Source organism: Watersipora subatra, chromosome 2 (genome assembly GCF_963576615.1).
Source record: "Watersipora subatra chromosome 2, tzWatSuba1.1, whole genome shotgun sequence".
Taxonomy (NCBI): domain Eukaryota; kingdom Metazoa; phylum Bryozoa; class Gymnolaemata; order Cheilostomatida; family Watersiporidae; genus Watersipora; species Watersipora subatra.
The window spans coordinates 12,443,485-12,457,614 of NC_088709.1; the positions used below are offsets into that span (position 1 = coordinate 12,443,485).

The 14,130-nt window shown below is 34.8% G+C and overlaps 1 protein-coding gene across 1 annotated transcript in view; it reads right to left on the reverse strand.

Annotated features, from left to right (window-relative positions):
* Nucleotides 1-654: 654 nt before the first annotated feature.
* Nucleotides 655-14,130, reverse strand: part of LOC137387958 (polypeptide N-acetylgalactosaminyltransferase 5-like) — a 30,007-nt gene continuing 16,531 nt past the window's right edge. The window contains exons 3-11 of the mRNA XM_068074475.1: nucleotides 12,595-12,748; nucleotides 9,116-9,282; nucleotides 7,316-7,480; nucleotides 6,325-6,524; nucleotides 5,682-5,875; nucleotides 4,509-4,632; nucleotides 3,705-3,833; nucleotides 2,634-2,867; nucleotides 655-804 (exon numbers count right to left, since the gene is read on the reverse strand). Coding sequence (XP_067930576.1) covers nucleotides 655-804; nucleotides 2,634-2,867; nucleotides 3,705-3,833; nucleotides 4,509-4,632; nucleotides 5,682-5,875; nucleotides 6,325-6,524; nucleotides 7,316-7,480; nucleotides 9,116-9,282; nucleotides 12,595-12,748 — 1,517 coding nt within the window. The remainder of the gene's footprint in view (nucleotides 805-2,633; nucleotides 2,868-3,704; nucleotides 3,834-4,508; nucleotides 4,633-5,681; nucleotides 5,876-6,324; nucleotides 6,525-7,315; nucleotides 7,481-9,115; nucleotides 9,283-12,594; nucleotides 12,749-14,130) is intronic.

A 14,130-nucleotide genomic window follows, 5' to 3' on the forward strand; every position in this document is an offset into this window, starting at 1 on the left:
TTCACAGTATATTTACTGCTCTTTGACAAATGATTTGCTCCCCGGCAAACAAGTGATGCAGAAGTAACGATCGCTAACAATTACCTTTGTGCTGATTCAGATTTCTGCATGTAAGTGAAGTGGCCTAGGCCTTGCTTGTTCCATCCACTGTACAGATAATCACTTTAACAACACAAATGTTGATGAGACTTGTCATATATTTACACTCTGACCTAATTAATACATGATTTAAAAATTTTATGACCCACAAATGACCTATATATTTCTATTTTGCACAATAAACTTAAATATAGTTATGTTACAGTGCCGAAACGGGGTTATAATGCTACAAAGAACCTAAATAAAATTCTAACGCACAATGGACTTTGTTCTCAAATATAAAAATGTTAAATACAATTACAACTATGTAACAAAAAAGAGCCAGCACTTCTTGTGGTATAGAGTTTCTGCTACTAACACAATAAAATATTATTCTAGAGACAAAACCAGTAATCCGGCAAAGGGCAAAAGAGGGCTGGTAACCAGTGAGATTAAGATGTTAATCTTTACTTGCAAAGCCAGTGGCCAAGAGGATTGCTGCTATTCTTGATGCTTTAAAACGACAAGCTTGCTGTTCAAATCTTATACTAGTATGATAAATATATGACCAAGTATTCATGCTGATGACTTGCTGCCATTTTCTTTACGATGTGGCCACAACCAGAGCTGATGTAGGTTGTTAACATCACAAGTGTTCATAAACAGTTCTCCTGCATCTGAACCTTCTATACACAACTGAGATATACAATGCTTGATCAGTCCACTCTGAAACAAATAAAGGTCATTCAGAAAAAACTACGTACACTTGCCACATGGACTAATCGTTCAGTACTATGGAAAGGTTACAGTGAATCTTAATAAAAAAGAGGAAGTAAAAGTCTGGTTTGGTTACTCTTTTACTCTTTCACTACCACTACTATTACTAATGCTACTACAACTACTACTACTATTACTAATGCTACTACTACTTCTACTACTATTACTAGTACTACTATCACTACTGCTACTACTATCACTACTACTACTACTATTACTACTACATACTACTGCTACACCACTACTACTCCTACTACTACTGCTACTACTACTGCTACTACTACTACAGCCGATAGTACTACTACTATTACTACTACTATTACGATTACTATTACTATTACTACCACTACTGCTGCTACTACTACTACCACTACTACTAGAACAACTGATAATACTATTATTTCTACTACTACTCCTAACAGCACTGTTACTACCAATGTTCTTTTAGAGTTGCATAGAATCTGTTTGACTCATTAGCAAAATCACCTTATGAGAACTTACTGCAAAAAGCTTTTTGGAAACCTCACTGAAGTGCCTATAGGCTTTCACTCATAGGAATTTTTTTCTGTCACTAACTAGCAATAAATTTATGTTGGTCACTCTCTAATATATTTTTCACCTATTGAGTTGTTTATTATATTTAAGGCTTTGGTGATGCAGCAGATGCTTGATTTCTGGTTTAACGGAACTGCAACAAGCAGTTGTATTCTTTCTACTCCCACTACTAGTTGAAGTGTTCTATGACAAACATACAAAGTCAGCATCATCAAAAGTGAAATAAATTGTTTTTTTCATTCAAATATTAACTATTTTACAGCCAGAGCAAAATGTATAGTTCTGTTTAAAATAATAACTAACAGTACCAAAATTGACTTCATAGACTGCCTTTCAAATTTGCTGTTTTTGTTGCGTCAGACTAAACATACATGCAGATAAGGTGAGTAAACACTAAATAGCAGGTGACTAAAAACGTTTTCAATTCAGTCTGAATATCAGGCCCATAATCTTATAACGTGTTTCATAGAGAAAAAGTAGTTTTAGAAATATTTATAAAAAATACCAGTAGGCATTTTAATAGCCACCGAATCTTTGCTTAAAATTATGCGAATTTTCATTTTATAAATTATTTTGGGTCTGCTATTGGAATAGTATTAGTTTATAAGTTAAATAGTTTTATTATTTTTTGTACTATATTTTTTAATGAAAATAAACTTACCGAAAAACCTCTATTTGAACACCATCTTTATTTGAATTTTACCTCTAATAAAAAACCACCCTGTGAGAAGAGTTGAAAAATTGAGAGCCATTGCTTTCAAATAGAGGTTTTACAGTAACCATTTTATGGTAAACATTCTACTTGCCCCGCTAATGTTACTCGTTCACCTAGTGAATCTAATCTTCTCTTGTAAAATATGTGCTATATATTTTATAGTTTAAAAAGAGCATTCCCATTTTTGTCATTCAAGTCCTGTAACCTTTAATTTTTGTTTAATTTAATACAGAACTAAAAAAGTACTATCTAAAATACAGCCACGTTTAGTAATGTCTTATATTGAAAATGCATTTTTCAGTTTTTAACGCTTTGAGACAGTCATGTTTGAAGCTAACAAAGTGACACACTAGTCGATGCTGGGTAAACTTCATGTTTGCATCTATGATCAGACATTCCCATCATGTTTTGAGTCTACAAAAGTGTAAATGAACAGCACCTAAATTGATTGATATTAAACCACCCCCCCCCCTCCCCTTCCCCAGTTTCCTTCATTTCCTTGACATACCTTTTGATACAGCCATTCCTGGTTTCCTTTCACACCATGACAAGCATATGTTTTCACTTTACCGCTGTTGGCATAGTCAAGGCAGACCTCATCTCGTCTTATTTCTCCTATCTCACTCATCAACCAGAGCTGATTACCTTTGAGGCTGTCACACTTTTGAAAACCAATAGGCACGTCATCAGAGAGGTAGTCGGATGGTCCATCTAAGCAGTAGTTGTTAGCCTTATTTTGTATCTGCAGGTAGATACCAGACAGTAGTTATTAGCTTTATTTTGCACCTGCAGGTTTGAATTAGGCTGTAGTTATTAGTTTTATTTTGCACCTGCAGGTAAAAACAGGCAACGGTGGTTAACTTTATTTTGTACTTACAGGCATATATCAAGAAGTAGGCTACATATTATTGTTTTTCGTACCTGACGATATGTTTATTCATTGAGATGTTAGGGTATTTATAATGTTCTAAGGTAAGAAAAGCAAAGAAGTGGTGACACAAGTTATCCATCAAACTTTACATGTAGTAACATGCATGTCAATTTGAAATCTGTGAATCGGATGTTTCTTCTAGCAATTCACAGAAGTGTCCCACTGTTCAGCCACACAATAATATAAGACTACCTCTTCAAAGGATTACTCATACCAAATCTTAAAAGATTTTTCAGAAAGTATAGATATTTCTATCGTTTGAAATTTTTGTGCTGTTTTAAGTGAACTGACATCCAAATGTTTTTAAACTAAAATCGACAAAACTGGGTACATGTTTTTTGTGTTTAACTGCGATACAGTTTTGTCAATTTTAACTGTGGAACATTCGGACAGCCAGATCACCTAATCAACAAACAAATTATGAAATGATAAAGAATATCTGTAATTTCTGATAAAATATTTTCCAAATTGACCTAAGTAACCTGGCAAATATACAGGTTGAAATTCTCTTTATAGTTGTCAAAGCTCAAAGCTACATGTAGATGTTCTATTTTTATGGAACATCCAACTCGCTCATCTTTGCCTATTGTACCTGATAATATGGGTTTAGAGGTCAAAAAGAAAAAAATGAAATTTCATGAAACATACTTGGCCAGAGTGTATTGCTTGGTTTGGTATAAACCTCTCAGGATAAACATTTTTCAAATACCAGTCAAATGATTTACACTTCAATCTCTCCCTTAGCTTGATCCTTGAAGATATGTCTCCATAGTCTCCCTGAAATATGATAAAATGGTCACATTATTTGCGTAAGGAGTTGTTGCTCCGATGCAACTAAGCGGCAGAGTGTCTTATTCAAGTGGGTGTTTAAAGAGTTAGTGAGCATTTAGATTTGTGTCTCCTTAATGAATGGCAAGTCACCTTAATGAAAAGTAAACCACCTTAATGAATCAAGGTCACCGTAATGAAAAGTAAGCCACCTTCATATATGTAACGTCACCTTAATGAGTGGTAAGTCATTTTAATGAGTGGTAAGTCGCTTTAATGAGTGGTAAGTCACTTTCATGAGTGGTAAGTCGCTTTAATGAGTGGTAAGTCACTTTAATGAGTGGTAAGTCATTTTAATGAGTGGTAAGTCATTTTAATGAGTGGTAAGTCACTTTCATGAGTGGTAAGGTACTTCCATGAGTGGTAAGTCACTTTCATGAGTAGCAAGTCACTTCTATGAGTAGCAAGTCACTTTAATGAGTGGTAAGTTACTTTAATGAGTGGTAAGTCATTTTAATGAGTGGTAAGTCACTTTAATGAGTGGTAAGTCACTTTAATGAGTGGTAAGTCACATTAATGAGTGGTAAGTCACTTTCATGAGTGGTAAGTCACTTTCATGAGTGGTAAGTCAACATAGTTGGAGAAGTGTTGGTAAATCTATGGAATATTGAAATGTATACTTACTAGGTCCTGATTCAACCACTCATAGTAGAAGTTCTTGTATTCATCCAGCCAGACCTCTGCCAGCCTTATGCTGTTCTTTTTTATTATGTTCGCTGCCTTCGCAAACTTATATGGTATCCGAGTTCTAAAATTAAGTGTCTATAAGTTATACTGACACCTTTTCTGGATGTATAGGTGACATTTGCATTAGGTAATAAACAATTTTTGCTTAACATACAAAAACTTATGTTTTTTGCAGTGTTAATAATGATAAAGAAATAAAGCGCTTCTGTAAATTTGGTACTTTATTAAGGTATTGGTAAAACTTTTCATTAACTTTTAACTTAAGGTAAACTGATATTGGTAACCAACTTCTTGGTTGTTATATAGCAATCATAAGCCAGCTTTCAAAATGATTGCAAAAGAAATGCAACTGATTTGAGCAAATACTTTTGGACAGTAAAATTGTAAATTGTTTATAAATTCATCTTCTCTTTTATTTTTCAAACAGCCAATCAAATGGGTTGATAAAAGCTAATCAGAGGAGAAGGAAAAAACTGTCAAAACTTTAAATCTTACTTGTAATTAAAAGCTGACCATAGCAGGTGATACAACTGACAGGACTGGTAAATACAGTGGCCCCCTTAATGCTCTCTGAACATAGCAAGCGGTAAAACTAACAGTAGCGATAAATACAGTTGTTCCCTTAAGGGGACAACTGTATTTATCAGCACTGCCAATTTTATCACTTGCTATGGTCAGGGAGCATTAAGGGGGCTAATTTATTTATCAGTCCTGTTAGTTTTATCCCGTGCTCTGTTCAGGGAACATTAAGGAAGCAACTGTACTTATCGGTACTATAATTAGTTTTATTACAAGCTATGTTCAGGGAGCATTAATAATACAGTAAACATAAAGCACTTTATTCTCAGTATTAGTTTCGGCTGTTAACTCTGTGTCACTACGAATTCAGTAATTACATTTTAGTATAATGAATATATGGACATGCTCTTCAGTCTTGGCTAATAATTAAAATAAGAAGAATTGTCTGAGCAGAAATGGTTGTCTGTACGATCTTTCTAGATTTTTATAAAAAGCTAAAACCAAGATGAATAAGGTGCAATTATAGAACTTGAATACACGTGAGTATGAGTGAGTTGATATGCTGGTTAATTAAATAAAACCTGATCTCACCTGAAAATATGACCAACACGTGAACAAGGGATGATTTCTAGGGTACCTCCACACATCCATATTCTAAATGATATTTCTAGATTCTCTCCACCCCAAATGTCCATCCCTGCATCATAAGTACCCAGCTCTATAAAGTAGTCCTTGCTGATGGAGAAGAGGCCTCCAATCATCGTAGGTGAATGAACTGGTGCTACCTAGGAAACAGAGATAGGGACTCAACTTAGGAAGATTTTTGGTACCAGAAACAGTTTGAGGCTCCCAAATCACTATTTTAATCACTAGACCTCGAATTCCCCTTAAAAATCATATGCTTCAAAATCATATAAAATAAATCCTTCAATGTAAAGTCAACTGAGTCATGCTTATCGATAGGTCAGAAAACGTACATATTTCAACACACTTTATGATGACCTTGGAATACTTGTCGATATGGCAAGATGCAAAATGCAATAGACAAGAGGCAAGAGATCTTGCCTCTTGCAACAAGTAAGATCTCTTGCCTCTTAACCATCTGCTTTTTTGCATTTTGGAAGAGGCAAGATGCAGAAAAGCAGATGATCGAGTTAGCCTAAAATGCAGGTATGTTTAGGTTCAATTCTCAAACACTGCAGTTTTTTACAGGTAAGTGTTTTGGTTGTCTCACCCTATCCTTTTGATGATTATTTTTGTTTTCTGTTCTGATGTACCAAATATGCTGTAGATTCCAGCCAAAGCCTCCAACAGAAATCTCAGTTCTGTTTATTCCTTTGTACTCTAAAGTCATGTTGTCAATGGTGTCTACTCGCGGAACAACAACTGTCGTTTTGTTTGTGCGAATCTCATGCAATAGAGGCTCCAGCCACCCTGGCAAAAAAATATTTGATCAAGTTGGATCCAGGTTTTGTGCATATAGCACAGTCTCCACTGCAAAAGAACATACTGCTGAAAGTATTGTACTTAAAAAAGTACTTTTGTTAAGGCAATACATATGTTCTTTTGTTTGGCCTAGAAATCAGAAAACAACATATTTTTGCGAGGGGAAACATTCAGCGACAGCATAGAATCATGAGAAACAAACAATAATAAAAGATTAGCGGCCATGACTTTTTATGAACCTCGTCTTTGAACATGACTGCAACAAATGTTTTTGTAGGTGGCCGTGTTGAAAAAAGTATAGGTAAATAAATTATCTGCTCGATTTTATAATAAACACTTACAACTTTTGAAATACCTAGTAGTCACAACATGAAAGTCAACCTGCCTAGTAAAACATTGAGTAAATAGTGAGTGTTAAAATACTTTGTAAGGTATTGTGTAAAGAACTAACTTTTGGTATACCCTCCGCACATCATAGGAATCTGTTAAACTTAATAAGGTATTATGCGGAAAACTAATATATAATAAAACCTTCAGTAAACTCAATAAGAGAGTCAGTACATCTAGTAAGAGCTGACATCCGATACACCCTCAGTACACTCAATAAGAGAGTCAGTACATCTAGTAAGAGCTGACATCTGATACACCCTCAGTACACTCAATAAGAGAGTGAGTATATCTAGTAAAAACTCACATCTGATATACTCTCAGTACACTCAATGGAAGAGTTGATACATTTGGTATAATTCTGTGTAAAAAAAAGTTCACATTCTGCATACCTTCAGTACACTCGATGTGAGAGTCCAGGAAAGTCAGCACATCACCGGATGCTGCCTTAGCACCAGCCAGCCTAGATCTGATTAGTCCTTCCCGCTTCCTCATCCTGATTATTCGCACTATATTTAGCTTGTCCATGTAATTCTGGAGTTGCTTCCCCAGATGAGCTGCAAGCGGTTTGAAAAGTTAAGAACAAATCATTATACTAGTTGAAAAAGTTGAACAAAGCTCTAAAGTATCAAAACCGTTTGTGGTGTGGGTGCCAGTGCAAAGAAAGCTTGGGATGATCAAGATGTAGATAAAGTCATTTTAATTACTTTAAAATGTTAAGGTCAAGCGATCCATCACTCGAACAGTATGACAGAAGTCAGCTATACTGAGTAACACGCAGTTTCAGTGAAGTGGGTATGTTTACTTCTGAGAGTCATGCAACCAAATCTACATGTACGTTCAGAGTTAAGGAGTTTCAGAACCTTTTGCTAATAACTTCTTTTAGAGCTTCGACTAAGTTACCACAGACACTAAGTTTTTTCTGCCATTTTACAAACTCATGATATTATACAATAGCTTTGTATTCAAATCATTATTTAGACCCCTAATGCACACCTCATTAGTTCATGTTGTCATTGATCATTTATACTCATTAATTGAAGGAGACACACAACTCCTAAGAGAAACAACTCACAAAACAATAAGATACCAACATTAACTTTTAGCTGTTCTGCAAAAACACAATCTTCTGTGCTATGACCCATATATGTACAGAGCAGCTGTACTATCTTGTGTTTTTAAAAATCTCATGAATAATGAAAAAGTTAGTGTGTTTAACATTCATTATGCCGACAGATTCAAAGTTAGAATTCAACTTTTGTCAAAAAGTTGACTAGCTCAAACTTTGACTGTTGCTTTGGTGTTAGCTGAAAAATTTATTGGCGGTGTCGACGTCTGATTGTTGTAGACTATTTAAACCAACAATCTAAGTATATTTTAACAACTACCTAATTAACCTACCCAACAGTCATGCTGTTGAATCAGGCTAATTGCAAAAGCAAAGACACCAACAAAAAACCTCTCAGAGGTAACATTCTCAACACTACATACAAGCAGAAAACTGAACAATGACTACCAAACAGTGCTTAAGGCAGAAAGGTATGACTCTGAACAGACCAAATTAATGAGGCAGTTGATAGCTCTTGTCAAGAACAGTTATCCAATCGAGCAATGGTAACATAAACATGATTTTACATCAAAAAGGAACTTGAACGGCAATTAAAAAGCTGTAATAACAAAAACTAGTGATTGAATAAATGAGTGATTGAGGTTTTTTGGGGTAAAAAATGAGTGCAACCGGTCACTCTTTCACACTTCACACACTACGAAAAAAGGGGTGCAAACCGTCTTTCCTGTGTACACTTCGACAAGATGAGGGATGCAAGAAGGCTCTCTTTTGTACACTACTACAAAAAGAGGAGTGCAACCTCTCTTTCATGTGTACACTACTGCAAAAAGAGGAGTGCAACCTCTCTCTCATGTGTACACTACTACAAGAAGAGGGCTGCAACCTATCTTTATTGTATACACTACTGCCAGAAGAGGGTTGCAACATGTATCTCTTATGTACAGTGCTGACAAATGGGGTATGAAATGTCTCTCCTGTGCACACGACTGCAAAAAGTGCAGCCAGGCTCATTTTTTCACACCTTTGAAAGCTAAGCAATTCAAATGATTCAGGTTGATCATTACACAACTTAGGTACAGATTTGAGCAAAACTTCAAGCAATCTCTATAAGACCATCACTTACGCATATCAGAGAAGTCATCAACCAGAATAATCTCCTTGAGAAGTCTAGGATTAGATCTGTCTATAACACTGTGTACTGATCGTAGTAAGACTGACCAGGCCTCGTTATGAAAGCACATGATCACACTAGTGTCTGGTAGATCCTTGGCATATATCTTTGTTTTACACCTGTAGTTGAAACAGGTTGGTAATAGAAATTCAGAAAAATTAATGTACTCAAATGACTAAAATAAATTTACCTCAAACATGTGAGGTTGCTATAAATATTATTACCATATAAAGTATCCCTCTAATTCATGTTAAAATCATCTACTACATTGGTACTAAAAGAAATGGAACCCGTTAACAATAATGGTGTTAACAAGGATGATGTTAACAAGCACTACCGAAAATAATACTGGTAAGGATGCTAACAACAATAGACAGTCAGTAGCTGAAAACATTTCGGTACAACATTTAGACCTTCGTCTAAAAAAATTATAATCCCAGTCAGCCATTCACTGTGAGTTTTTTACAATAATATATGAACAGGCAATAACATAAAATAATAACTAGTTAGTTTAGTTTAGTAGCTTCAAGGTCCTGAAAATATTTCAATGGCAGACAATTACCAGACCTGTTGAGAAGGCGTGAGCTGCAACAACAGCAATAATTGCAATAAAAATAACTATAGTAATAGTAATGGTTAGAGCAACAGCGATGACAATAAAAACAATAATAATGATAAATAATTATTATTATTTGCGCTGACTAGAATCAATCTGCATTCAGCAAATTGTCCCATGATCAGTAAACACTGCGAGGAAGATACTATCTAAGTCTGGGAGTTTTTGATAAATAACAGCGTTATGTCAAACACAGTAATCAGACTAGATTTATCTAATAATGATTATAGGAATACTGTGATAGAATTAGTAATAATGCTAGTAAATAATAGTAATATTTGATAGAAGTGATGCAATAGTTAGTTATAGAATATATGAAACTTATATGCTTATTCAATCACACATTTTACTAGTTATCAGTAGCTGTCTGTCAGCTACTATAACTGTACTAAATGGTTAACATGCAGTTTAATCAAACCCCCTTATCTTGCTGACCTTAAAATTGAATAGGTAGCCTTAAGAGAAGATAAGAAGCTAACTGGAAAACGTGCCAACATTCAAACAGCCACTTGCAGTTTGACAAAACTTCTTATTTTATTAAAAGATTGTAAACAAACTTTGTTTAAACTTCTTAGAAGATAGATTATTAGATTCAATACGCATGAACTGTGTGAACCACAAATGACTCAAAGTACATTTGCGAAAAGGCTAAACACAACAAATGTGTAAAAAATTTAAAAGATTTCTGAGTTTCATTAGTAGCAGTTTAGATAGACGACTGTTTACTATATATTACTTTTAATCATATTTGTTTTGCACTGTTTTATTGACGCCTTAAAACATATTCTATATTTTTATTATATTACTTTGACCAATTTTGAAGAGAGCATTTATGAAAATAAAATTTTGTTTGCTACATTTTCTTTTCCGAAAAATTTTTTCTGAAAAAGGTTTTTGCAAAATGACTACATTGTAAATTGAAACCTGATTTAGTGGTTTCAACCTAAGAGTTTATAATGAGCGATATTTTTGCATTTATTTCTGTTGGAGTAATTTCAACACAGAAAACGCGATACTGATTAGAACTCAATGCTCCTCATATCCTGTGCTTAAAAAACCTATTTAGAAATCAACTCAAATAGTAAAATAGCTATAAAAGATTACTTATTTAAAATGATGAGCATGTAAACTGCAGACAACGATGGCTAACTGCTACTAGTTTATTGACCTAATGACCCAAACAAACCACTTCAAGCTTGTAAGATAGATTGTAGATTGCTAACAGCTTTGACTATCATAGTCAGTGCAGCTTTAGATGAGAGGTAGGAATATTCGAACGCATTCGGAGTCAACTTCCTTCAGCTTTAGTTTTAGAAGATTCATGAGAAACTCTCTGATAGAAATTAAGTTGAGTAGATGCAATGGTGATGGCTGGGTTCGCAGAAAGTAAAAGTTACCCATAAACAGTAATCATAGTAAGATGTAACTTGCATTTAAAGAAAGAGACTCTATCATAACATAAAGCTGACTGATAATAACTCCAGTTGTCTACCCAAAAAGCAGTCAGTTATTTGCTTTCAGCCAAAGCCGACTAGCATTACATCCATCTTACTCAAATGCGCATTTTGTATGCATTATTTTAATGTCTGAACAAAATAGATAACTACATACTGACCGGACTTTTGGCAAGTGCAGCTAAAAAAAGAATGACTACTAAGAGTCGCAAGTCGGAGCGACCTAAGTCGTTTTTAACAGTTTTAAAAAATTGCAACCATCTCATCGTATACAGTCTGTGACACTAAATACGTATGAATGTAACACAACAGTAGTAAAAGCATGACAATGATTTACATATAAACAAAGTTGAAACAAACTAATGAGTATAGACTATTGCTATATTCAGCTGTGGTACTGTATTATAAATACCGGTATCTTAAATATTTGCCAAATTTAGCTTCAGGTGTTTTGAAGATTAAACTGGCTGAATACCCGCAAGAATGTTACAGCTTGAACGGAGTGCTTGGGTTGAATAGATAGAGGGAGTGCGGTCTTTTTCTGTTATATTAAAAAGGTATTAGACTGCCTTGTCCTAGTTTTAAACTATCTGGCGGTTCCTTTTGCTAATATTTTGTTTGATTTTTAAATGTTGATACATTATCTCATCATACACACACAAAAAACACACACATAAACGCACATATGTATGCACACATGTGCACATGCACACAGGAACATGCACACACGCAAATGCATTCACATACACATAGACACACACGTAGACACCCACATAGACCCACACGTAGACACACACGTAGACACACACGTAGACACACATGTAGACACACACACATAGACACACACAAATGCATGCAGGCACACACACATGAAAACACATATGCACACATGCAAGCACATATGTACCTCCGCATACGCACACACGCACACACGCACATACGCACACACGCACACACGCGCACAAACACACATACAAACACACGTACAAACACACGTACAAACACACTTACAAACACTCGTACAAACACACACAGTTGTTAGAACTGAAATCCTGAATATAGAAACTGTGGTTTTATACAAGCAGACATTCTCATGTAGGGTCATTTAAATGCACTATGACCATATATTCCATATTATCTAGTATATCTAATTAAATGCACGTTGACCATACATCCATCTTATTCAGTCTGGGCAACTAGTGTAGATGCAACTAAATACTAGAACTACATACTTGAGTGCAAAAGTATTGGTTATACGGGTTTACATACTCAGGTGAGACCTCCTACATCTAAGCTCTGTACGCGCACAGTTATCTTGGCACTAAAAAACTCATTGTGGTCGTACAGGTATAAATACTTACAGAGGGTCTCTTACATCTAAGAGCTGTCTGCGCACAGATATCTGGTCACTGGCAAACTCATTGAAGTTATTATTCTTCAGGCCCCTTTCATATCTCTCTTTATCCTTTTGACTGAGGTCTTCCTCATTGATCACCACACCTTTTCCTAGTTCTCCTAAAGTTATGTTTTCATGAAAATGTATATGTGTTCCACAGCAAACCTTACAGCTGTACCACTGATATAAACCCCACAACTGGCGGTGTGATTGCGTAACATAGCAAATAACATATGTTTAATATTACATGTAAAATTACCAAATAGCAAGCACAAAGCAACACAGCAAAACACCAACTATACTGTTTGTAAAACTTCAATGATGTATTTAACAGAAGGACATTTTCTGAAAATTGTGTCACTTGCCTTATAATTGACACATATTAACATAGCTCATAGATACTCCCATAATTTATATATACTCTCATACCTCATAAATACTCTCATAAGTCATAGATACTCTCATAACTCGTGTTTTATTACAACCCTCACTATTGTCTTGCTTTTTAAAAACTATCCGATTCCTGATTGTCAGAACACTAGCACACTAATAGAGAATAGTGACACCACGGTAAGTCTTCCCTTGCAAAAACCAATTGCTGAGCTTATCATGTCTCAGGTGAATACAGTTGGACTTTAAATTTTTTATGAAGAAAATTTTAAGTCCAACCGTACATTTTATAATGGGAGTGGTGGTGCACTCTTGTAATCCAACTACTTAGAAGCAAGGTTTGGTGGATTTATGATAAATGCATATGTGCACACAATTCCCAAAAAATTATCCGGTAACAGCCATTACCAAACCCTTGTACCAAAATCTCATCAACAAATTTAACCATTTTTGTGTAGAGTCGCTTAAGTATAATAATGATACAAAACACATGTAAAAATATTTAAATATGTTACCAAGCCTTTGAGAAGTTTCCGCAATATCCTAAAACTAACCCATCTGATCGGATTATACATAAATAGACAAATTAATTTGGCCAAAAGTCACGATAACAACTTGACAAGCTTTTTCTAATTAAAATTAAGACTGGCCAACGAAACGCCAATAAGGCCGTGCGACAACTAGTAGAACTATTAAGTCGTGCGCATTTCACGAGGAAAATGTGCGCATTTTATGAGAAAAACATGCACATTTCACCAGCCTATAGCATTGTCTAATTGCCAAAGGTTTCTGTAGTTAACTTAATAGTACTGAACAGTAATCATTTCTTTTTTGCCAATTCTACGGGACTCTGACATTTTGGACACTTATAAGAGTACTTTGGTATTCCAACTGATGTCCAAAGCAGTGAAAGTAAAAGGAAATGACGATGATATTTTTTAACGATTCTTACAATATTACCTATAAAATTATTACAATATTTAATTGTAAGAATAATTATTCGATTTTATAAGATTTAGTTATAAGAATAATCATTCGAATGTACAAGATCGAAGTATAAACTGACCGATAGTGTGCATTATGTTACTGTCATTTTTTTCTAAAGACTTTG